This window comes from Gobio gobio (assembly GCF_949357685.1).
Source record: "Gobio gobio genome assembly, chromosome: 12".
Lineage (NCBI taxonomy): Eukaryota > Metazoa > Chordata > Actinopteri > Cypriniformes > Gobionidae > Gobio > Gobio gobio.
Genome location: NC_137105.1, coordinates 53,371,787 through 53,397,766, shown reverse-complemented (window position 1 = coordinate 53,397,766; position 25,980 = coordinate 53,371,787). Strand labels below are relative to the sequence as shown.

Below are 25,980 nucleotides of genomic sequence, written 5' to 3'. Positions count from 1 at the left end.
ATGCATAAAAAAATAAGCATGAATCAAAATTTTAAAAACAAATGTGAAAATATAACGCAGAAAACTGAAAAATCAATGAAAGTTAACCAGAATCACAAACAACGCAGTCACGGAAATAAAAAGAATACGCGTAAATCAAATATTTAAACAAGTTTAAAATTATATTGCTCAAAACTGAATCATGAATTCAAAATTATCTGAATCGCTCACAAAATCATGTTTTCTGCTCTTATTTTCATTTTTTGCATGTCCTTGCTCTTTTCTCCTTTGCTCTTGTTTCCACATTCTGTGCTTGCGGTTTCAAATGTTGCAGTTCAAGTTTCATGTAAATTAGGGGCGGTCTTAGCATCACAATTGGTCCACTAGTTCTAGATTGACAGCTCATCCTCAAGCCAATCAATTGAAGAGGAAGTTTACGTCACTCCAATGCGACTCATGCCGCAGTTCAGCCGCTGTTGAGCTACGAGTGTAACCTCTATCACTATATCTGCAAGGAAATACATTATTGTATTGTTATGATATAATCTTAGGACTCTATTCTTTTGTATGATAGACGTTTTAGGGGGGTTTCCTCACAATTAAAGCAGTAAAATGAACATGATCACGACTGGGTGCTTACTGACGCGAAACGCGTTCACTAGGCCTATAGGAGATGCACGGATGGGCTTTTATTTATCCAACCGCATCACGCACCGTCCGCACCAACGTTTTTTGACCAAAGTTCAAAGCCCGCCATCCGCTGATTGTAAAGCCTTGTTGGGCGATGCAAGGCGCTGCTGACGCGAGCAATCGTAATTCAATGGACTGGCCTACATTAAACCTTTTAACTAAAATAGTTATTGAACTGTTTACACTGTCATTTACTGTAAAAAGAGCCTGCACAGCGACAGGAAATAAAAATGAATGCAAAAAACCTGCCTTAGCCTATTGTGACTGAAGGAGCTCAAGAACCGCTCACTGGTAAAACGACGTGCACTCAATCCCTCCAACATGACATTTCTCTGTAGCCTACTTTACTTGTTTAGTTTCATATGTTTAAATTAGGGCTGGGCAAATTAACGCGGGCGATTATTTTTTTCAGTTTAACGCATTAAAAAATATTTAATGCAAATAACACAGCGTCCGTTTTTATATCCATTTTTGTCTAGCGTTACATGATCATCACGCTCTTATTCATGTAAATTCTTCCAAGCACGACAAGACACAAGAGAACGCGCTGTATGTCAATGGTGTGTGTGTGTGTGTGTGTGTGTGTGTGTGTGTGTGTGTGTGTGTGTGTGTGTGTGTGTGTGTGTGTGTGTGTGTGTGTGTGTCAAAGTCAAAAAAAGTCAAAGTCAGCTTTATTGTCGATTCTTCACATGTTCCAGACATACAAAGCAATCGAAATTACGTTTCCCTCCATCCCACAGTGAAGACAAGACATATAGGTTAAAAATAGACTAAAGTTAAAAAAATAAATAAAAAAAAACAAATAAAAAGAAACTAAAACTAGAGTTTAATGTTAATAGATAAATAGACATTTAAATTAGAATAAAATAAAAATAAGTCTGTAAGTGGCATGTAGTGCAAAGACAGTTTGTGTAAAATGTGCAATTGTGCAAATGTGCAAATGTCATGGTAGTGCAAAAGACAGTTCCGGGGGGGGGGGGGGGGGGGGGGGGTCATCTTCTTGACGGCCTGTTGGATGAGGGGAGAGAGTTCAGCATCCTAATAGCCTGGTGGGTGAAGCTGTTGCTGAGTCTGGTGGTGCGGGAGTGGAGGCTCCTGTACCTCTTCCCAGATGGCAGGAGGCTGAACAGATTGTGAGCTGGATGACTTGTGTCGTGTGTGTGTGTGTGTGTGTGTGTGTGTGGTCCCCCGCACTTTTACCGGGTCGCACCGGTCCTAGTCGACCCGCTCTGTGCGGGATTCGAACCGCCGTCTAGTCGCCCCGCTCTTACTTTTAAACATGTATGATTATAATCATTGTTGAAAACAGCTGAATATAGTGTCCCTCGATTAGCAGATATGAGTCACACAGACAGGACATTGACACACACACATTCACAGACAGACAGACAGGACATTGACACACACACACACACACACACACACACACACACACACACACACACACACACACACACACACACACACACACACACACACACACACACACACACACACACACACACGTGTGTTTTGCTCATGAACAAACAGTAACAACAACACAGAGAATTTTGAGTATTCTCATATTATGAGTCTTAAATTAGTTCAATAACGTCTTAAATGAACTTAAAGAGTTGTGAGGAAATGAGATCCACGATGTTCGTCAGCGGCCGTTCTTAAAGTGACAGGAGCACTGATGATGCCTGAACAACGGGAACAGAGAAAATTGTAGCTTTAATGATGATTAATCTATATTTGATTTATTATTTATGTAGTTAAGAAAGATGTTTCATAACTGTTAGATTTCTGTATATAGACATATACAGAAATCTAACAGTTATGAAAAATCTTTCTTAACAGGGAAGGCCACAGGTAAAAAATAACATTTATTATAATGGGTTTATGTAAAGATTGTTTTAAGTTCACTTAAATTAAAAGTTGTTTTTTAAAGCCTAATAAATGTTGAAATTGGCCGCTTTCAGTTATACTGTAATGTAACGTCATTAATGTTTCATTGAGACAGTGATACTGGCCTTCATTCATAAAAAGATGCCATTACAACACATATTTAAAAAAAGCTGTCTTTAAATTGTTTCTACATTAATTTGGAGAGTAACTGAAATTATTACAATATCAAAATGTAACTTTAAATATTAAAATATTAAAAAATAGAAAAAAATGTGATTAATTAGTTAATTTTTTTAATCGATTCCCAGCACTAGCTATAGTTTAAATATTATAATGTTATTTTTTTCATTTCATTTAGCCTACGTTGATTATGAAATATGATTATGATAGGCTATATGTAAGAAGACATGGGGGTCAAAAATTATTTCGACCACTTTAAGTTTCGTTAAGTTTTGTTTTGTATAAATTGTATCTTAATTTTAATCAATGTTTTGTCAACCAATTTCGAGGATTTAATCAATAATAAGCAAAATATAGCAGACAATGGCATGGAGGTGCCAGCGCTGCATGAACAACGGCTTAAATGAACAACTAGGGAAGAACCAGCATTACACAAAGCCAGGGCATGAGCTTTAGAAATGAACGGAATCTTCAGAAAGGCGCTCTGACTCTGGAGGAAATATTACCACTCTACGCATTCTCTATACCGCAACGGTCACAATATGACCTCATGTCTATGTTTTAAAAACATAATTCAACATATAAATATTAAGCCTTTTTTTTAATGGCCACTTAAAGTGTACAAATAAATTACTAAATGCTAAAAACGATCTTAGCCTATACATGTAAATTAACTCAAATTTGCAGCACCTCCACTTCCCGTGCTCCTGCCTATATATGAATAGCCTATATTGTACCCCAGAAAATCAGCAGGGAACCGATCGGCGCACAATGGACAAAAATAAATCGTATCGCACTCTCGTAGGCCTATTATTTATACGCATTTTCGTGAGATCGTTGCCTTGCACGTCTAATTAATGGGCAAAGTTTTCCGACTATTTTTTCGTTTTCTGCTGTGGATGTTATTGCATTTGTAGAAGTTTAGCTCTTGCTTTCTCTCTTTTAAATGCCTATCCCCGAGTGACAACAATGACTGGCTGTTTTAGGATAGGCCTATATAACTAATATCGAAACAAAACCCAGGCAGTATGTACGAGATGTTTAGGCCTCCATAATGTTTCTTATTCATATGTGGTTTCTTATTCATATTCCACCACTGGCTGTGAAAAAATATTTCTTTGGAATGAGAGTGGCACTAACCAACTATTTGGGGTCATGATCATTTGATCAATTTCTGATTAACCTCTCTAAAATGTTGATTGTATAAATTGATATATTTCATAATATATTCATGATTGTAAACAAATATATTTCCATGCACAAACAGTGGGCCAGAGATGCGCCGTTGGCAATTACAGCCGCGGACTCCGCGGATCGGGCGGATGACGTGACGAAAAATAAGATTATAAGATTTTAAATTCGGGCGGGTGGTTCAACCATTCAAATTAATAAAAAATAAAAAAATATATTATGCTTACATTGTTAAATATTGTTGCAGCGCCTGGTAGGCCAAGCAGACCTGCAAGCTAGAAGCCCAGCCCAGCTGTCAGTATAGGCAGCCCCATTCTTACATATAGCCTATCTCATAATCATATTTCATAATCAACGTAGGCTAAATGAAATGAAAAAAAAAACATTATAATATTTAAACATATGAAACTAAACAAGTAAAGTAGGCTACAGAGAAATGTCATGTTGGAGGGATTGAGTGCACGTCGTTTTACCAGTGAGCGGTTCTTGAGCTCCTTCAGTCACAATAGGCTAAGGCAGGTTTTTTGCATTCATTTTTATTTCCTGTCGCTGTGCAGGCTCTTTTTACAGTAAATGACAGTGTAAACAGTTCAATAACTATTTTAGTTAAAAGGTTTAATGTAGGCCAGTCCATTGAATTACGATTGCTCGCGTCAGCAGCGCCTTGCATCGCCCAACAAGGCTTTACAATCAGCGGATGGCGGGCTTTGAACTTTGGTCAAAAAACGTTGGTGCGGACGGTGCGTGATGCGGTTGGATAAATAAAAGCCCATCCGTGCATCTCCTATAGGCCTAGTGAACGCGTTTCGCGTCAGTAAGCACCCAGTCGTGATCATGTTCATTTTACTGCTTTAATTGTGAGGAAACCCCCCTAAAACGTCTATCATACAAAAGAATAGAGTCCTAAGATTATATTCATAACAATACAATAATGTATTTCCTTGCAGATATAGTGATAGAGGTTACACTCGTAGCTCAACAGCGGCTGAACTGCGGCATGAGTCGCATTGGAGTGACGTAAACTTCCCTCTTCAATTGATTGGCTTGAGGATGAGCTGTCAATCTAGAACTAGTGGACCAATGGTGATGCTAAGACCCGCCCCTAATTTACATGAAACTTGAACTGCAACATTTGAAACCGCAAGCACAGAATGTGGAAACAAGAGCAAAGGAGAAAAGAGCAAGGACATGCAAAAAATGAAAATAAGAGCAGAAAACATGATTTTGTGAGCGATTCAGATAATTTTGAATTCATGATTCAGTTTTGAGCAATATAATTTTAAACTTGTTTAAATATTTGATTTACGCGTATTATTTTTATTTCCGTGACTGCGTTGTTTGTGATTCTGGTTAACTTTTCATTGATTTTTCAGTTTTCTGCGTTATATTTTCACATTTGTTTTTAAAATTTTGATTCATGCTTATTATTTTTTTATGCATGACTGCAGTAAATTTGGCGGGATTCTGATCCCATAGTAACACACTGGCCTGCCCTGTATACTGCATCGTTTTCAGTCAGTTTCAGATCTATTTTTTTAAATGAGGGAAAAGGATCGGATCAGGAAAGCTGTCTTCATGTGGACGAGGCCTAAGAAGCCGTTACAGGGTTTCCGCATTAAATTGACCGTCTACAATTTAAGGCTTTAATATCTTAAATTGAAGAGTCTTAAAGGGTTAATTCACTCAAAGATGAAAATAATGTCATGTATTCCTCATGCCGTTCCACACCCGTAAGACCTCCGTTTATCTTCAGAACACAAGTTAAGATATTTGTGTTTAAATCTGAAGGCTCTGCATTGCCAGCAATGGCATTTACACTCCAGATCCATTAATGTACTAAAAACATATTTAAATCCGTTCATGTGAGTACAGTGGTTCAATATTAATATTATAAAGCGACGAGAATATTTTTGGTGCGCCAACAAAACCCTAAATGACGTCTTATATAGTGATGGCTGATTTCAAAACACTGCTTCATGAAGCTTCGGATCGTGTGTCGAATCAAAATTCAGATCACGTGTCAAACTGCTGAAATCACTGGCGATCTGAACCGCTGAATCAATATGCTCCGAATATGCAAGTGTCTGAAGATGAACAGAGGTCTCATGGGTGTGGAACGGCATATGGGTGAGTAATAAATTATATTATTTTCATTTTTGGGTTTAACTCTAGGGGAGATGGAAAATTAGTCTATTTTCAAAAATAGTGGCATGTTCCTTTAAATTTGGATTAGAAAGTCTTATATTCAATATCATGGCATTAAATTAGCGCTCTATGATTTCTGCAATGCACAAAATGTGAACTGAATTGCAGAATCCATTCATAATAATGTAATTTACTGTATAATGCAGATCAGATTTTGTATGAATAAATCAACAGTAAGTCTCTTAAAGGGCCAGTTCACCCATTAATGAGAATCCTGCGGTCATTTCCTCGCTCAAACCCGTCAGACTTTCCTTCATCATATAAAGCCATCGAGTCTCTTCAGAACATCTGGAATAATCCACTCCATCCGTATGGATCAGTTTCTCTTGATGAACTTTCTGAAGCGGCAGTGGATCTAGGACTGTTAGAAATCTTTCCAATTGAATTTCATATGGCAAATTAAATTGCACAATAGTATAATGTAAGTAAACACTGCAATTTAACGATGTCCTACTCTTATCATCTGTATGACCACAATGATGGAGTATTTTAGGTTTCCTTACCTTTTTTTTCTCTCTCTCATAAACCTAAAAAATATATATGTGGTGTATTTTTAAGCATCCAGCAAAAGATTAATTGGTTAAAATTCATAGGCGTAAATCATGTGTTGCCCCCCCCCCCCCCCTAAAAAATATAATTACACACGACATTGTGTATTGTAAATAATATAATCATATATTTTAAAATAATTGTGTTAGTAAAAATGCGTTTTAAAGGAACACGTCGACCTTTTGTGACTTGTTCTTGTTCCCCGTATTGACCAGTGTTAGATAAGTCCATACACACATTCTCATCTCCATGCCATAACTCTGTCTGATGCGCACATTTGTTAACGATATCGTATGTTGTTAAAACGACATATTTTTCCCGTTAAAATTACATATTTTCTCCTAATAAGGGCAAGTGTTGTATAGTGATGTGTGTATATATGTCTGTATCCATATTAGAGAATGTATTTAGCCACACTTGTTTGAAAAGCAGAAGCAAGCTCAGCCTTACTCAACGGCTACGGAAACAGGCCAGTGGGTTCAATCCATTCCCAGCGTTCTTATTTTGCTTCCGATGTACAGGCAATTAGTTTATGAAACCTTGATCAAAATTAAAATACAATTCACTTTTCATCATCAACATATAAAAATTAAAACAATATAATAGGCTAATATTTAAACATAGCCTATAGCCTAACTATGAATCTAAATATGCTACGTTTTGCATGTAGCCTACTCCACTCCAAGCTTCAAAAATGTATTTTGTTTATTAAACGCAAAGTTTTTAATTTCTAAATTCAGTTCATATTTCCAACAAACGAAATACCGAGCCAAAATAACGAAGTGGTAAAAAAAACCCTGCAAAAATGAAAAATAGGAAATAATTAGTGAGTAGTGAGTAGGCCTATAGGCTATAAGAGGCGCAATATGTCTGGAGACATGGAGTGGGGTCAGACATGATTTCTATTAAGTGTTGTTTTGCAGAAATCATTTATTTAAAGTTAATTTCGTTTTCTATAAATTGTATTTTAATTTTGATCAAGGTTTCATAAACGAATTGCCTGTATATTTAATACATAAGCAAAATAAGAACGCGGAGAATGGATTGACGTGCGTAACGAACCCACTGGCCTGTTTCCGCGGCCTTTGAGTGAGGCTGAAAGCGTCTTTCTTTTTAATACATTTCTAGAATATATGTATTACAGTATAACATACAATATATTACAATAGGCCTACTGTAGGTCCATGGCACCGCTCATAAGGTAATGCAGGATTTATGTTTTTACAAGACATAAGGGCACAAATGTAGTAGATAAAGTGGCCGTTTCGTTGTCTGTTTGTAAAAAACGCCTTTTTTTTCAACATTGCGCCATTTTACGTCACGAGAGGGAGTCGTTTTGCGCTCTGCGATGGCTCAGTGCACAGTCGGTTGGTATTCAGTGGAAGCGGTCGCGAGTCAGTGTGTTCTCGGTAGTTTTTGTATTTATTTTATCATCATCGTGATAAATGATTGTGTTTGTGGAGGTTGCACAAACTCCAGCCGGTCAGGACGTCGAGTCCACAGGTTTCCTAACAAGAGAAAGGATGGAGCTTCCGTGCCTGAGTGCGGTGAGGAGACGGGACTAATGCATCTGCCTCGGAAAATGGTGTGTAGCGTTCACTTTATCATCCCGGTGATATGATGGAGTTCCGCAGGGCCGGCCCTGACCAATTTGCTGCCCTAGGCAAGATTTTACTTGGTGCCCCTTGTATCAAGGTTTAGCACTACATGTTATCAGTCTAAGTTGCGGAAACACTGGTACTGTTTTATTTTTTTAATGCATTGATGTTTTTTAATTTTTATTGTTGTTGTTTTATATGATGTCCAGTCCATTCTACCCCATCATTATGTTCATGATATTATTATTATTTAATTTTTTTTAAAAGGCTTGTGATAGTTAAACTATACAAAAATAGCACCTACTCCACATTACAGCCTAAACACAAATAACAAGTACAAGCACAAACTATTGAGAACTAGCAAAAGTGTTTGTTTTCCAGTAGATGGCAGCAAACTTCCACTAATATGCACATTCATGTTTTCACCATGAATTAAACTGAGAAATTTAGATATTTAATGTCAAATTTACATAAAATTTTGCTATTTTAAATAAACCTGTATATAAATATCATTACTAATTTCCGCAAATACAATTTAAAATGTCCATATGTCCCCTTAAAACTGCACAACTGTAGAGTAAAAACATTAGGCTATTAAAAAAGTGATATTACATGCGTTTAAAAAAACAGATATGATTTTTTTATTTTTTGACAAAATACACTGTCTGTGGCCACTGGAGAACCCAAAACAGCTGCTTGCATATAGTTTAAGGTAAAACTGGAATTAATTAGCGTACATTAGTATTTTACTACTATGCAATTAAATAAACTGTTCATTCATTACATCACTTTACCTCTGTCTTTACACTGCAAAAAATGCTCTTCTTCTTTAGTAAATTTTTCTTGTGTCCAGTCCAAACATCAAAAAATTCTTAAATCAAGATGTATTTACTAGTAAAATGACATTAGATAAAATTTTTCCTTGTTTTCTGGGGGGAAAAAAAATCAAAATTAAGTGAGTTTTAGCTTAAAACTAGCACAATTATCTGCTAAATGGGGTGAGAAAAATGATCTTATTTCTGTTTGGGACAGAAACATGAAACAAGATTTTAATGTTGGGGGGAGATCGATGAGGCGGACCGGGAAGATGCGGGGGACTTAGTTACGTTTTTTTGCGCTTTATTTGGTAATATTTAAAATGAATGTGAATAAAATAGTATCAGTAATACATTTTGGCGCCCCTATAGATTTGCCTATTTCGCCTATGCCACGGGCCGGCCCTGGAGTTCCACATGGGATGCCGGAGCAAGAACCAAATGAGACTCGAGCACCTTCCGTCGTGCCGTTAGCCTTCGGTTCTCCCGCCGGCGGGAAACATGATGGTCAGGGATGCAGCTCGACGGAAACATGACCTGTGCGCCGTAAGTATAGTTTTTTGCCATAGACTGTAAAATGTTTTTTCTAACATTTGCTTAAATTTGCCGTCAATTTAATAATTTCAATAATGAGAAGCAACGGGTTGTTGTAAAACACAGCGTGTAAGGCATAACGTAACTCCCAGATTGTTTTGAACTTGTTTAATCAATAGAAATAATCCAAGCACATAACCCTTCATATGGAGGATTAAATACAATTGAATTTATGCATTAATGTGTAGCCTAAGATTTCTTAACTTGTATCACTGACACAACCAGGTTTTAAATTTAAAGGGGTGATGAATTGAGAAATCAACTTTCCCTTGAGCTTTTGATATATAAGAGGTCATGGCAAATATAAGAATATCCTGTAAATTTCAGAGCTGAAAACTTCCTTGTTAGTCAAAGAAAAGCTTTTATAGACACCAGAGCCTGAAAACGATCTTGTGCTTCACCTTTACGTCATCGCACGACGAAACTCCGCCTCTATAGAATAACAGAATAATAAGCAGGTGTAATTCAGTAGCTCCGCCCACCGACTCATGGAGCTGGTCAGATTGTTAGCCGGCAGAAATAAACATGCAGAGGATATCACGATATTGCTATTCCTGGTTGTGGAAGAACACAGTCGCTGCATAAGCTTCCTTCGGATCCTAATATTAGGAATATGTGGCTATTTATAATGAAGTTCCAGCTCACGTAGAGATTTGCAGACATATTGAGATTGAAACACAATGATGTTCTTCTATATTGGACCCGACAGGAATGGTGCAGCACACTTATGTGAGTAAAACATGTTTTTTATACGTGATAGTATTGCATTGTTACAGATCGTTTGATATGTGTACAATTGTGTATTGATTATGTGTAGAGAGACTTTAAGTGACGTTATGTGTGTGTCCGCACGAGTGAGAGTGTGTGTGTGTTTCTGTCTCTCCCCCCGTGTGTGTGTGTGTGTGTGTGTGTGTGTGTGAGTAAGCAAGCATTTCCCCTAGATGATTCCTGGGACAGACGGTAGCTGAAGCTCATTAAATATGCAAATATTATCCAATCCTAGCCGTGGACATTTACTTCCAAGTCTTCAGTTCAGCACGCCCATCAAAACCGAGTTATTCAACGTGTTGCTTCCAGGAAGAGATGAACCTGCTTCAGTGTCCGTGAAACTGTAAATGTCTCTCTCTCTCTCTCTCTCTCTCTCTCTCTCTCTCTCTAAGAGGAACTGGGCGTCTCCATCACATTCAACACTTCATGTTAAACATGTAACAGGAAAGAAACACTCAAAACTCCTCTGAAAACACATCGAGAGCTTCAGAAGAACTGAATCTACGGACAACAGAGAAGATCATTTAATAAGAGAGAAGAATGAAGATCGTCTGGACTTTCACTCTGCTGATGATTCCTGGTAAGAATCTGAACTCAGAAGAACCAGAACAGAGATTAAATAATGAACACAAGTCTTTATCCATAACTAATGACCTTTGACATGAATCTCCCTTCAGTGTGTATTAGTGTTGTGTTAAGATGCTGGTTTGTTGTAGGTGTCGTGAGCTCCATAGAAGTGACCGGATATTCAGGAGGCGGAGTCGAAATCTCATGCAAATATAATAAAAGATATAAAGGAAATCAAAAGTATTTTTGTAAAGGACAGTGGTATGACTGCACAGATCAAATCATGACTAATGAGAAAAATGAATGGGTTGATTCTGGAAGATTCTCTCTGTATGACGACACAAGATCAGCCGTCTTCACTGTGGCCTTCAGAGATCTGAGTGAACGGGATTCTGGGATGTACTATTGTGGAGTTGATAGAACGTCAAATATAGATCACTACACTGAAGTGAATCTGAAGGTTATAACCGGTGAGTAACTGAGACTCCACAACATCACGATCCTCAACACTGACTGGAATTACTGCCGTTCACTCGTCTAACTCATAACTCACGCCATCAATAACCTTTTTATCTCCTGATGGAAGATTTACACTCATCATCTGGACTTGAGTTCATAAATGTTGTAGCAAAGTGAAGATAAATGTGTTTATATTGAGAACAAAATGACAAATGATCTGTGTTTGTGTTGAACAGATCAACCAATCAGGACCGTGAGAGGATATTCAGGAGGAAACGTCATCATAAACTTCAAATATGAGAAGAAACACAAGAACCATGAGAAATACATCTGTAAATTTAGAGAATGTTTTCCTGTAATAAACACTAACAGAGCCTCAGAATGGAAACATGACAGACGATTCTCCGTTCATGAGGGCAGATCTGCAGGGCTCTTACGTGTGTTTATCAGAGAGCTGAATGAGAACGACTCTGGAGAATATAAGATTACAGTCAAAGTTTCTGAAGACTACAGTTTCTCCTCTGAGTTTAGCCTGAACATTGAGAAGGGTGAGCCGCTTTCAGTCATTATGAGGTGAATCCATGAATATATCTGGTCATTCTAACATTACTGCGCTTTATTTGGATCTGAAACAGATGATTGTGTGAAGAGCATCAGTCTATCAGCGGCTGCAGGAGGATCTGTGAACATCAGCTGCAAATACCCACAATCCCACAGCAGTGATGTGAAGTTTCTCTGCTGGAGATCTGGAGCTGATCTCTGTGCTGAAGAGACGTCTGTGAATGAGAGCAGAAGATGGAGGCGTGAGGGAAAGATCCAGCTGTATGATGACAGAGAAGAGCGGCTCCTGACGGGAAGCATCAGTCATGTGACTGAACAACATTCAGAATACTGGTGTGGAGTTCAGTCTGATGGAGGACACAAGAGCTTCATCACACGAGTCCTGATCAACCTCACAGGTGCGGATGCTTTTCTCACTGATATTAATCATAAGGCAGTATAACATCTCTTCAGCAGATCACTGTGTGTTATTTATCAGGATGCTTGAAGCTGATTCTATAAGCAGGTTTAACCACAGGGTTATTTTTAATTTAGATGTTCTGTCTGTTTAACAGCAAAACCACAAACCACAGTTCATATGATTGTCATTCTACAGCAGTGTGTGAACGCAGGACTGAGATCTGGATGCAGTTTTTAGTTCTGTGTGTGTTAATCTCGTATCACTGCAGTGTTTAGTGTGCTCATCTGGACACAGGATAGTTAACTGCAGTTTAAGGGAGCTCGTCAGTGACACTGCTGTACTGTATTATTCAGTGTGAAACCACAGGCGTTATTCACAGAAACTCACTTCTGTGTATCAGCAACTTGAATTCTGGGTAATGAATGTGTGAAAGCCATCAGTAACATCTCTTCACCATTAGAGAATGATGTCAAGTTCTAAAAAGTATAATTTAGAAATGTATTTTTTCATTTTTATATACAAAATTCTCAGAGACATCATCATCATCACCACCACCACCACCATCATCATCATCATCATCATCATCATCATCATCATCATCATCATCATCATCATCACCACCATCATCATCATCATCATCATCACCCCCACCATCATCACCACCACCATCATCATCATCTTCATCATCATCATCATCATCATCAGCTTCTTCTACATCACAGAACACACCCGCAGGTGATCTTGAGCTGAAATGCAAACATGTGATCAGTGGGTGGAGCTTGTGAGGGGGCATATATTAGATTTAATACATCTTAAATAGTTCATATGTATAAAAATAAATAGCAATAATAACCCATTGCATACTGAGTTGAGTCTGCATTTTGGTGGTTCGTTATTGAATGCCAAAACTTCCGAAATAATAAATAAATAAATACATACATAAATATTAAAAAGTAAAACACATACGATTCCACTGAGGGGAGTGTATGTGAACCCAAGTGCAGTTTAATATTTAAACAAAACGTGAACAAATACAAAATAAAGACTAGATTGATCTTAAATAGAAACATGAAATAAACATAAACCTGGACTAAGCGTGGACTCACCAACAGAGCTACAGAGAACAATACATGACAAACTGACAAGACAAACATGAGGATTGAAGCTACGCTCAGCCGAGTAGAACTGAATCAGCAGCTCCTGTGGGAGGTTGAGCTTCCTCAGCTGACGAAGGAAGTAAAGTCTCTGCTGGGCCTTTTTCACAATGGAGTCAATGTGATTGTCCCACTTCAGGTCCTGAGAGATGGTAGTGCCCAGGAACCTGAATGAGTCCACTGCTTCCACAGTGCTGTTCATGATGGGCTGTTCCTCCTGAAGTCCACTATCATCTCCACTGTTTTGAGTGTGTTGAGCTCAAGGTTGTTATAACTGCACCAGAGCCAGCTGTTCAACCTCCAGTCTGTAAGCAGACTCATCACCGTTTTGGATGAGGCCGATGACAGTGGTGTCGTCTGCAGATCTCAGGAGCTTCACAGAGGGGTCTTTAGAAGTGCAGTCATTGGTGTACAGGGAGAAGAGCCGTGGGGAGAGAACACACCCCTGGGGGACGCCAGTGCTGGGAGTGAGAGTCCTGGATGTGAGTTTCCCCTGTCTCACTCGCTGCTGACGATCTGTCAGGAAGCTGGAGATCCACTGACAGATTGAGGATGGCATGGAGAGCTGGGTCAGTTTAGTTGAGAGAAGATCAGGCATGATGGTATTGAAGGCCGAACTGAAGTCCACAACTAAGATCCTTGCATAAGTCCCAGGTCTGTCGAGATGTCCCATGTTGACTGCATCATCCACAGACCTGTTTGCTCTGTAGGCAAATTGAAGAGGATCCAGCAAGGGTCCAGTGATGTCCTTAAGGTGGGCCAGAACCAGTCTTTCAAACGACTTCATGACCACAGACGTGAGAGTGACAGGTCTGTAGTCATTAAGTCCAGTGATTTTGTTTTTTTGGGGACGGGAAGGATAGTGGAGCATTTGAAGCAGCAGGGACCTTCACACTGCTCCAATGATCTGTTGAAGATCTGCGTGAAGACTGGGGCCAGTTGGTCAGCGTCAAACAAGCAGATGAGATGCCGCCTGGGCCTGAAGCTTTCCTAGTCTTCTGTTTTTTGAAGACTCGGCTCACATCCTCCACACAGACCTTAAGCTCCGGTTGGATGGCGGGGGAGAGGGGGTGCAGGAGGTGATGAGGGACGTGTGAAGTGCAGATCAGAGCGGGTGTGTGGTGTGAGACTGGGCTTTTCAAACCTGCAGTAGAATGCATTCAGCTCATCGGCCAGTTGTTGATTCTCTACAGATCGGGGGGGTTGTGACTTGTAGTTGGTGATGTTCCTCAGGCCTGTCCAGACTGAGGCCGGGTCGTTGGCAGAAAACTGGTTTCTCAGCTTTTCAGAGGAGCTTCTTTTAGCATCTCTGATCTCCTTTGTCAGTCTGTTTCTGGCCTGGTTATATAAGACTTTATCCCCAGTTCTGTAAGCATCCTCTTTGGCATGGCGGAGCTTTTTGAGTTTCCGAGTAAACCATGGTTTATCATTAGTGAATGATAAGAATGTTCTACATAATCCACTGCCTGCCATCGAGCACATCCAGAGGAAACGCTGCCTGCATCGAGCTCGCAACATCCTCAAGGACTCCTCTCACCCAGCCCACAGACTGTTTTCTCTCCTGCCCTCCGGCAGGCGTTTCAGGATCCACCGGACCAGGACCAGCAGACTAAAGAACAGTTTTTTCCCCAGAGCTGTCTCTTTACTGAACTCAAACCCCCGCTGATCCACTTCCCTCATATACTGATAACTCTCCTACCTCACATCTGCCTTCACTTTGTTATTTGCACTACCGACTGTTTATTACAGTAACAACTGTTTACTTATGCATCTTGCACTGCCATATCTTAACTGGATTATGCTCATCTGCACTGCCGACTGTATTTACAGTAACAATGTTTACATTTGCATTTTGCACCGTACTTCTAACTGTAATATGCAACCACTTTCCACTGCACTTTTACACTTTCTTTCGGATAGCTCTGTCCATAATTTATTGTACTAACTTAATCCACTGCTATATTCCTCATATTAGCCTAACATATTATTGTATACCTCTAACTGTAAAATTCTGTTCAAGTAATAACCGTCTGTATATTTATTCATAGTACATAGTCACCTGTAAATTCTGTTTATAGTAATAGCCGTCTGTATATTATATTCATAGTACATATTCACCTGTAAATTCTGTTTATAGTAATAGCCGTCTGTATATTATATTCTAGTACATATTCACCTGTAAATTCTGTTTATAGTAATAGCCATCTGTATATTTATTCACTGTATATATTCATCTGTAAATTCAGTTCTGCTTATAGTAATAACCATCTCTCTACTTATACATATTTATATATATTCAGTACATTTTTATGTCCTGCACTTACGCAACCATTGTATATCCTGCACTTGCTGCTATTGCACTTCTGGTTAGACCTAAACTGCATTTCGTTGCCTTGTACTTGTACTTGTGTAATGACAATAAAGTTGAATCTAATCTAATCTAATCTAATCTAAGAGGCGAACTGCTGGGGTCATTTTATCAGTCGTGTATTCTGTAACGATTCCTTTGAGGCGTGTTTATATTAACCCAAGTGCAGTTTATTATTTAAACAATACGTGAACAAATACACAATAAAGACTAGACTTGATCTTGAATAGAAACATGAACATAAACCTGGACTAAGCATGGACTCTCCAACAGAGCTACAGGGAACAATACATGATGAACCGACAAGGCAAACATGAGGACTATTTATACAGAGACCAGGGAAACACATGACTATGACAACCAATGAACAACCAGAAATCATAACCACATGACAAGACAATGAACCAATCAGACCAGGACACACCCACAAAGGGAATCACATGGCAAACAGGAAGCATGACAGTGAGAATACAAAATAAAAGACATGAAAACATAAACAAAACCAACCGTGACATAAATGTACAAAGAAATCAAATAAAATAAGTGTGTTTGTACTTTTATTTCCTTATTTATGTATAATTGAATTTTCACACATTTGTTTATACATGTATTTATGTCTACATTGGTTTATTTCCACATTTATACACTTATTTATTTTCACGTCTTTGTCTGTATGGTGTATAAATAATATGCAAAATTAAATAAATGTATAAATAAATAAAGAAAGAAATGTGGAAAAATACAATTATACATAAATAAGGAAATAAATGAATACACACTTTTTACATTTCTTTGTCTATTTTATGTATGTATGTATCTATTTATTTATTATTTTGTCCGTTTTTTTTACACACTTGCTGTTATATATAGTTCAAAAAGTCTATTTAGGACAAACTAGCTGTACATTCGGTCATATACAAACACTTTTAGGTATGGGAATGGCATATTTTGAGTTTTGATATTTGGGATATGGTCATTGGGCTAACCCTGAAGATCCAGTATCATGTCTGGTCAGTCCTCCTCCACATGTCCAGCTCCGCCCATGATCTGATCTGATGTTTATCTTACAGTGATCAGACTCTCTGATTATTTCTCCAGTGTTTTCAGGCTCTTCTCTGATCGTCTCTCTGGTTCTGCTTCTTCTGGTTCTGATCATCGCTGGACTCTCGTTACTGTTTCTCTGTAAGAAGCGTCAGTCTCCAGGTAAAACTCATTCTGAACTCCTTCAGATGCACAAACTCTCCATTTATACTGAGTTTAAAACAGAGAGATCTCTTGATCTGTTCTCCCACTTTCTGACGCCACCTATAGGCTGCAACGAGACATGAGCAAAATACAGACACTTGATGATGTGTGAGAACATTACACAAGACATCAGTGTTGAATTGAGATGTGCAGTAATGTCATTCATTTAGGATGCTTGTTTTTGACAGGCGCTGATTCGTCATCTCACACTGGACCAGGCAAACATGAAGTGGTGAGTCCAGTTACTGAATCAAATATTGATTTTTATTCATAATGATATTAATGTCTAATGATGATCTTCAGAGCTGTAAATAATTCCTCTGTCTCTCCTCAGGTTTCTTACACTGGTTGTGATTACGAGGAGATTAAAGCCCAATTACCCACAAATCCCTCTGATTCCTCTGACGTCCTATACGCCACTGCCCAATTACCCACAAACCCCTCTGACTGCGTTTACGCTACGGTTCAGGAAGCCGCTGGTGACTCTCAGTGCTGCATCACTTCTGCTGAGGATCTGAATTGCGCAGTGGTGAATTTCCACAAGCAATCGGACTGTCCTGCCAGTGCCAGGGTCAGGAATAATCAGGATTACAGTGAATATGCTGCTGTCAATCATCTCTCTGCTTGAGAATATCAATGAGTTTGTGTTCGTCTTCTTCAGTGATGCTCCTTTGCCTTTTATTTTATAATACAATGTTATTGTGGCAACGTTTCTTCATGAAGATGTGGATTTTGTGAAACTTGATTTCTTAATGTCTGGTAATTGTGTAGGAAGATACACTATATTGCCAAAGGTGTTGTGACGCCTGCCTTCAGATGCACATGAGCTTTAATGCCATCCCATTCTTAATCCATAGGGTTTAATATGGAGTCGCCCACCCTTTGCAGCTCTAACAGCTTCAGCTCTTTTGGGAAGGCTTTCCACAAGGTTTAGGAGTGTGTTTATGGGAATTTTTGACCATTCTTCTAGAAGCTTCTTCTAGTCCAGTTCCTCCACACCGAACTGGCTCATCCATGTCTTTATGGAGCGACGCTTTGTGCACTGGTCAGTCATGCTGGGACAGGAAGGGGCCGTCCCCAAACTGTTCCCACAAAGTTGGGAGCATGAAATTGTCCAAAATGTCTTGGTGAAGCATTAAGAGTTCATTTCACTGGAACTAAGGGGCCAAGCCCAACCCCTGAAAAACAACCCCATAATCCCCCCTCCACCAAAGTTTGGAGGTCTGGAGCTACTGAAGTTGGCAACTTCTGCGCACTGTGACCCTCAGCATGCGATGACCCCGCTCTATGATTTTACGTGGTCTATCACTTCGTGGCTGAGTTGCTGTTGTTCCCAATCTCTTCCACTTTGTTATAACACCACTAACAGTTGAGCGTGGAATATTTAGTATAATATATGGACTTATTGCACAGGTGTCCACCGATCACGGCCCCACGCTTGAGTTCTCTGAGCTCCTGAGAGTAGCCCATTCTCACTAATGTGTGTAGAAGCGAACACACACACACACACACACACACACACACACACACACACACACACACACACACACACACACACACACACACACACACACACACACACACACACACACACACACACACACACACACACACACACACACACACACACACTCCTGAGAGCGGCCCATTCTCTCACTGATGTGTGTAGAAGCGTCTGCAGCCCTAGTGCTTGATTTATACACCTGTGGCCATGAAGGGATTTAACACCTGAACTCTTGGAGGGGCGGCACAATACTTTTGTGAATTTGGTGTGTGTGTTATTTTTTTTAAATGTATTGAGCATCTTTTTAATGAGGCAACAGTATATGATTGATACGACAGAAGACTTTAATAATCTTTCAGTGCTCAAAACCATGCAAATTTAATATAATACTAAGTAAAGTATTATAAATTTACATACATGTTTTTAAAAAATGCAAATATAAAAATCTTTGCAGGATGCTGGTGACCGCTAAAACGCGGCATTACAGTCTGTGGTGAAAAACGACCGTTAGTGGAGAAACTGCGCGTCAGGTAGGGTAGCGTCAGGACAGGTATCTGTCCCATCGGTCCGTGTGGTGCATGTCAAATAAAATTAGTCATAATCAATAAATGTAATTTCTTATTTTTGTTTCAGTATTTATTTATTGATTCTTATTTTAGTTTCAAATAGCCTTTCTTGAGGTTATTTATATATAAAAGCACTTATGTATTTCACGATAAAGTATCGTATTTAATGGGAACATATTTTTATCATTAGGTAACTTAGTCCTTCAGACTGACAGAAAGTCTGGACTCTATCTGTATCTTTTTCTTTTTCTGAGAACAGTTATAAGGCTCAACAGGGCTAAAGGCGCATTGACTTTATTCTCTTTTAAACCACTAGATGGCACAAACATCAGCTCAGCACTTTTCTAACAACCGCTTTTGATGATGAACGTGGAAATTTGGCTGATCCTTGACACGATCGCCGACAGTTGATCCTGCAGTAATTTGATCTACTATTTAATGTTTGAAGCAAAACTCTTCCCATGAGTTGTCGTCGAGTCTTGTCTCTGCTTCCAAAGAAAGGAGACCTGGGACTTCTCAAAAACTGGAGATCAGTGTCTTTGCTTTGTTCTGATCATAAAATCTTTTCCAGATGTTTATCAAATAGACTTGAACACTGTTTAGACTTATTGGTTCATATATTGTATACCTGAAGATCTATTGGACAATCTTTTATTATTACGAGATAAACAGGAGTTCTGTCTCTAGATCTAGAAAAAGCCTTTAATCGAGTTGTTCATGAATATCTTTTTAATGTGTTAAAGTATTTGTGTGTTTTGACAGATTTATATCGTACATTCAGTACGATAGACAATATTCATTGTACTATTTCTGTTATGGTCAGAGCAGGTGGAGGATTAAATGAACCGATACCTGTGTCGAGAGGCATTAGACAAGGGCGTCCACTTTCCAGCAATTATAGTTTGGTTATTGAACCTTTGATGTGCAGACTGAGGAGGAATCTTCAAATTATCTTTTTAAAGTATTTCAGCGTGTGATGATATTACAGTCTTAAATCAAACTATTGGAATATGAAGAAGCCTCTTCTGCTGGAGTTATTGCTCTAAAGTGAAGGGTTTATTATTGGGAAGGTACTGGGTTTCCTCAATAGTGAAGACAGGACGGATTGAAAACATAAGGAGTTATTTTGGGGAACGACCGGTTTCAAAAGAGAAACTGTGAGGCTCTGCTGGAGAATGTGTCTCTAAACGGCTGAAATGGAAATGGCTTTTGCCACAGTTGTCCAATAGGAGGTGAGCTCTGGTGGTCAATAATAGGGGTGTGCATTGGCACTGCCCTCACAATTCGATTCGATTACGATTCACCAGGTAACGATTCGATTCAATTCGATTCTACGATGCATTGCGATGCATCAAAATTCTACTGAAAATTCTACTGCACACAAGGCAAATTTTTAATCAGTCATGAGGCAATACAAGCAGTCAGATATTGAACAACAGATTGTATTGGCTGCTATGTGTGTATTATCACTCTCCTGTATCTTTGACATAATGTCATTAAATAAAATAAAATTTAATGGTACAGGGTATTGGATATGGCATTTTCAAACCTGAAAAAGAAAACATAAATCACTGCTTTCAGTGCTTTGAATGAGAAATGTTTCTCTTCTCTCTGCTTTAGAACCATTTGAAATTATATAGACCAATAATAACCAACTAAGCCAACTTTTTCCAGCAGTGAACATAAGTGTTTTTTTTTTACACACAGTAAAAAGCTCTAAGACAGGGCACTTCATGAACTCCTGTGCAAATATTAATCTGTAATTACAGTCACACTATTGTAACAACAACCACCACCCAGGCACCCAGCAATAAAAATATTCAGTGCAACACACACAGTAACGTTGACACTAGGGACTCGTCAATTCTCGTGCTTGATTTTAGTGTGGCAGGTGCGTTAGCAGGGCGTAAGCAGCGCATATTTTTTACGGCGCCCATGTTAACAGATCAGAGCATTCACATCGCACGCAGAGGCGGCAGCGCATCGCATCGCAGGAGCAGGAGTGCCGCGATCGTTTCGGCGCAGAGTCTATTTTTGCCGCGCTGCTCACGCTGATTTGAAGCCACAGTGGATTGTTCTTGATCAAAACTGACCAGATTAACATGAAAAATAACAAATTTCACCATGAAATCATTTAGTGAAGTGCCCCGTGTGTTTCACAATCACAGCATATGCTGCCCATCAAAAATCAAAGCACGAGACAGACGGGGCTCGGAGGAGAAGCCCGGAAAATGTGACATAATGTACAATATTTGTCTGTATTTGCAATATCTGCGCAAGACAAACGCTGCCAGTGTGAATCCACAATGGGGGCGCGGGCTCCTGCCCTGCTAATGCGTGCGGTGTGAAGCCGGCGTCAGAATCCGAAATGTGCAGATGTCCGCTTTCCAAGCTTTGGGTGCGTTTTTAATTACCCGTCTATCGCGGTCATCTCCCTCCGCCTCAGCCATCTTGATTGTTGTTGTTATGACCCTGGAAGTAATTGAAACTTCACAACTTTATTGTCCAACTCAAGGCCAGAAAATAAACGGTGACATAATCGATTATGGCACTTTGCCGCATCGATGCTGAATCGTGCATGCCCCGCATTGCGATGCATCGCTGAATCGATTATTGTTGACACCACTAGTCAATAATCTCATTGCATCGATGTTGAGGCACAGGACTATAGCCATGGAGCCACCTGAGGAACTTATTTCTAATATACAAAGGACATTTGATAATGTTTTCAGAGTGGATAGCTCTGGATCTGTGTGGCTGCACTTTATTTCCCAGTTCAAGAGGGCGGTCAAGACTTGGACATTTTTGAAGCGGGACTTGGACTTGATAGAAAGCAGTTTTTAATTAAATTAGAGGAAGTAAGCCTGTCAGAGCCGCTACACTTTCATAGGTCTGTGCTGCAGACATGGAGAAGTGTTTTTAGAGTGAAGCGAGACATGGAGGATCACAGACATTGGGCTCCGTTGTTTTTCAGCCCAATGATCCAGACTAGACTCCTGTCCTGTGTGAGTGTGAGGAGATGTTTGATGAGGAATGGCGTTCACACACTTGGACATCTCTTGGATGAGAGATAAAGATGTGTGTAAGAGAGCAATATATTCAATTCAGTTAAAATCACACATCGAGATTCATTGAAGAGGCAAAAAGCTTCTAGATGGCCAGAACTGTCTGGTGCGGGACGGGTGGAGGATCCTGTATAAACCCCTGTAGAGAAGTGAACTGCTGATCTAATGGAGGATTATTGACGGGCCAAAGCTACAGATGGACATGTGACACACCTGAATCCAGCAGGAGTAGAGGAATGACAGCAGAAGATCGAGAACATTTGTGTTTAAGCTGTAACAGATTACGAGACTTTCTTAATGTACTTAACATGGTTTAGAAGATCTAATGAGGAATTTTCTAAAAAAAGGGTTTATTGGGGGAATTAAATCATTTTTCTATGAGGAGGAAAATGTGTTTATTAAATTATCTGACTGGAAAAGTTAGACTGGCAATGTGGAAAACAAGAAAGAACAAAGATCTACAACTCGCTACACTAGATCCTGAAATTATGTTTAGACGTTTGGTCGAGAGAAGACTGAGAGAGAGCATTGAATTCTGATGGCTTTGCGTCCTTGACTGCGTGCCACGGGTGCACATGTTTCTCAGATGAGACCGTGTCAGTGGAAGATTTAGTTGCTGTTGGTAATGCAGTCGGTGTGTTGAACATCTTGTCTGCATCGAGAATGAACAAGGCAGTTGTTATTTTTCTGAGGGAAACGTCTATGGTTGATGATTTGGTTGAACATCTGTGAGATGCATTCATTACGGTTTTGCTGCTGTCTAACCGTACTTCATACTTCTTGCCTAGGAAAAAGGTAAAGTGGATCGAGAGCTCTCTTGCGGTAAAGCAAAGTGCATAAAAGAAAAGGTTTGAGTCAAGGCAGTGACTGGCTCAGCACGGAAATCACTCATCCTTTATACCCTTTTAGAATCACATGAGCAATGCCAAGTTCCTCTTTTTGCTACCAAACTCAGATATGGGTCTCAAGCCAACTATAAAATTAGAAATCTATGCATGAGTGGTTTCCACACCCTAGGGGCCAAAGTACAGTTTAGCGTAGGTCTCGACCATACGTGATGGACGGAAACTTTAAGACTCTTTGCTCATATCTGCAGAAAGTCAAGTACAAAAGAACAAAAGGTCAACATAAGTCCACAGTACAGTATAGATACATCATGAAAATAAAAACACTTATTAAAAGAAACAAATCAGAAAAGCATAATCATTTTTTTTCTCTTTTTGGTCACACCAAATGGGAAAGATTGTACGATCTTTATCACTGCTGATTCAATCAAATGTTTAAGTTGCAGGAAACAGGGCCATGTGAGACAATCGTATCCTTTAAATACAGAGGCTGAAAAGGAGAAGGAGAGTAATTCAGTAACGGAACAGGTGAATAGTGCTGTAGATAATAACATTGCAGAAAGTACTGATAATGTACAGCAAGATGAAGCCGCAGCTTTATCTAACAGTGGTGAGGCTCTAATGTGCTTGCACAAGACTGTCCCACTGAAGGCACGGATAGTGTTTCCGTCATTAATACATGTACATGGAGATGTGAAAGTTGATGAAGAGCTCATTGTTGCTGGGGTAGTTATTGATTCAAAATACCCAGAAAAACAAAGTGAGCCCGAAAACTTGCAGGTACAAAGCAGCAGGTGTGATATACTCTGAACAGGCATAACTTTATGACCACCTTCCTAATAATGTGTTGGTCCCCCTTTTGCTGACCCGTCGAGGCATGGACTCCACTAGATCCCTGAAGGTGTGGTGTGGTATCAGGCACCAAGATGTTAGCAGCAGATCCATTAAGTCCTGTAAGTTGTGAGGCGGGGCCTCCATGGATCGGACTTGTTTGTTCAGCACATCCCACAGATGCTCGATTGGATTGAGATCTGGGGAAATTGGAGGCCAAGTCAACACCTCAAACTTGTTGCGCTCCTCAAACCATTCCTGAACCATTTTTGTAAAAGAAGACGTGATTCATCAGACCAGGCCACCTTCTTCCATTGCTCCATGATCCACTGTTCACCACTATTCCTTCCTTGGAGCACTTTTGATAGAGACTGACCACTGCAGACCGGGAACACCCTACAAGAGCTGCAGTTTTGGAGAAGCACTGACCCAGTTGTCTAGCCATCACAATTTTGCCCTTGTCAAGCTCGCTCAAATCCTTACGCTTGCCCATTTTGCCTGCTTCTTACACATCAACTTTGAGGACAAAATGTTCACTTGCTGCCTAATATATCCCATCCACTAACAGGAGATGAAGAGATCATCAGTGTTATTCACTTCAGCTGTCTTTCTTCTGAGTGACTTACTACAATTATCAAAGAAAGACAAGATGGATCTTGAGAGCCCTTTGACGATGGCTGAACTTTCGAGAGCTGTCCAGGAGTTAATCCCGGAAAGTCACCTGGTTTGGACAGTCTTTCAGCTGAGTTTTATAAGGCTTTTTGGAACTTAATTGGCCAGGACTTGTATGATGTTTTTGTGGAAAGTAGTGAAAGAGAGACCCTTCCTCTAAGCTGTTGGAGAGCGGTTTTAACTTTGATCCCCAAAAAGGAGACCGTGGTTGCTTAAAGAACTGGAGCCCTGTCTCCTTGCTGTGTGATGATCTTTAAATCTTTTCAAAAGCCTTTACCAACAGACTGAAGAACTCTATAGACACTGTTATTCACAACAATCAGTCTTACTGTATCCCTAACCAAACAATATTTGACAACTTTTTTTGGTTAGAGACATTATTAGAGTGGCAAAAAGACATAACCTGGAAATCGGCCTTCTCTCTTTGGACCAAGAAAAGGCCTTTGATAGAGTGGACCACTCTTATTTATTTAAGACTCTTGAGGCTCTTAGATTTGGTCATTATTTTGTGTCTTTTATTAAGTTAATGTATAGTGATATTTATAGGATGTTAAGAGTAAATGGTACATTAACAAGGCCCTATTCAGTGATGAGGAATAAGACAAGGGTGTCCTCTGTCAGGTTTACTCTATGCTATCTCTATTGAGCCTTTTTTAAGTCTACAGAGAAAAAGACTGTGTTATTGTTGTTCCTGGCTGCCCTGAAGTTCCCCAATTAAAATACATAGCATATGCAGATGATGTAACTCTGATAATAAGGAATTCAAATGATATTGATAATATAATTTCATGTATGAATATTTTTCAGAAAGCTCTGCATACAAATTGGGGAAAATTTACTTCTTTGTTGATTAGAGACTGGCATAGTACAGGACCTCCTAATTTGCCAACGCAGTGTAAATGGGTCCAGGATGGTTTAAAAGTTCTTGGCATTTATTTTGGAGCTGACCAGTACGTGGAGAAGAACTGGGGAGGAGTGGTTGACCGGGTCATTGGTAGAATTCAAAAGTGGAAGTGGATTCTCCCACAGCTCTCATATAGAGGAGATGCCTGGTGATTAATAATCTGGAAGCTTCAATGCTTTGGCATAAGGTGACAGTGTTAGATAAAGAACTGCTTTTAAAGGTTCAAAAGGCATTTGTTGATTTCTTTTGGAATGGCCATCACTGGCTCTATCTTCCTGTTGTAGAGGGAGGTCAAGGCCTTATTGAATCAAAAACTGAAGCAATGAGACTACAAACATTGCAAAAACTGCTGTAGTGCTCTGATGGTATGCCATGGATTGATT

The 25,980-nt window shown here is 39.5% G+C and overlaps 1 protein-coding gene across 2 annotated transcripts; it reads left to right on the top strand.

The window, feature by feature from the left end:
- The first annotated feature begins 10,779 nt into the window (after window positions 1-10,779).
- LOC307134976 (polymeric immunoglobulin receptor-like) lies at window positions 10,780-19,333 on the top strand. Of its 2 annotated transcripts, XM_079831085.1 has the most exons (8): window positions 10,780-11,036; window positions 11,173-11,493; window positions 11,719-12,030; window positions 12,118-12,441; window positions 12,975-13,178; window positions 17,064-17,168; window positions 17,399-17,442; window positions 17,545-19,333. In XM_079831085.1, the coding sequence occupies exons 1-8, from the start codon at window positions 10,997-10,999 to the stop codon at window positions 17,836-17,838; spliced, it is 1,644 nt and encodes a 547-aa protein (XP_079687211.1). In that variant the 5' UTR covers window positions 10,780-10,996; the 3' UTR covers window positions 17,839-19,333. The 2 variants fall into 2 exon arrangements, with proteins under 2 accessions (XP_079687211.1, XP_079687212.1); XM_079831086.1 differs by lacking the exon at window positions 12,975-13,178.
- The last annotated feature ends 6,647 nt before the right edge of the window (window positions 19,334-25,980 follow it).

What these genes read in the sequence shown, in the direction of transcription:
- LOC307134976 (XM_079831085.1), top strand. Translation starts at nt 10,997, where the DNA reads ATGAAGATCGTCTGGACTTTCACTCTGCTGATGATTCCTG. An exon ending in AGTCCTGATCAACCTCACAG is followed by an intron (nt 12,442 to 12,974) that starts GTGCGGATGCTT and finishes CAAAATTCTCAG; the next exon opens with AGACATCATCATCATCACCA. An exon ending in GACCAGGCAAACATGAAGTG is followed by an intron (nt 17,443 to 17,544) that starts GTGAGTCCAGTT and finishes GTCTCTCCTCAG; the next exon opens with GTTTCTTACACTGGTTGTGA.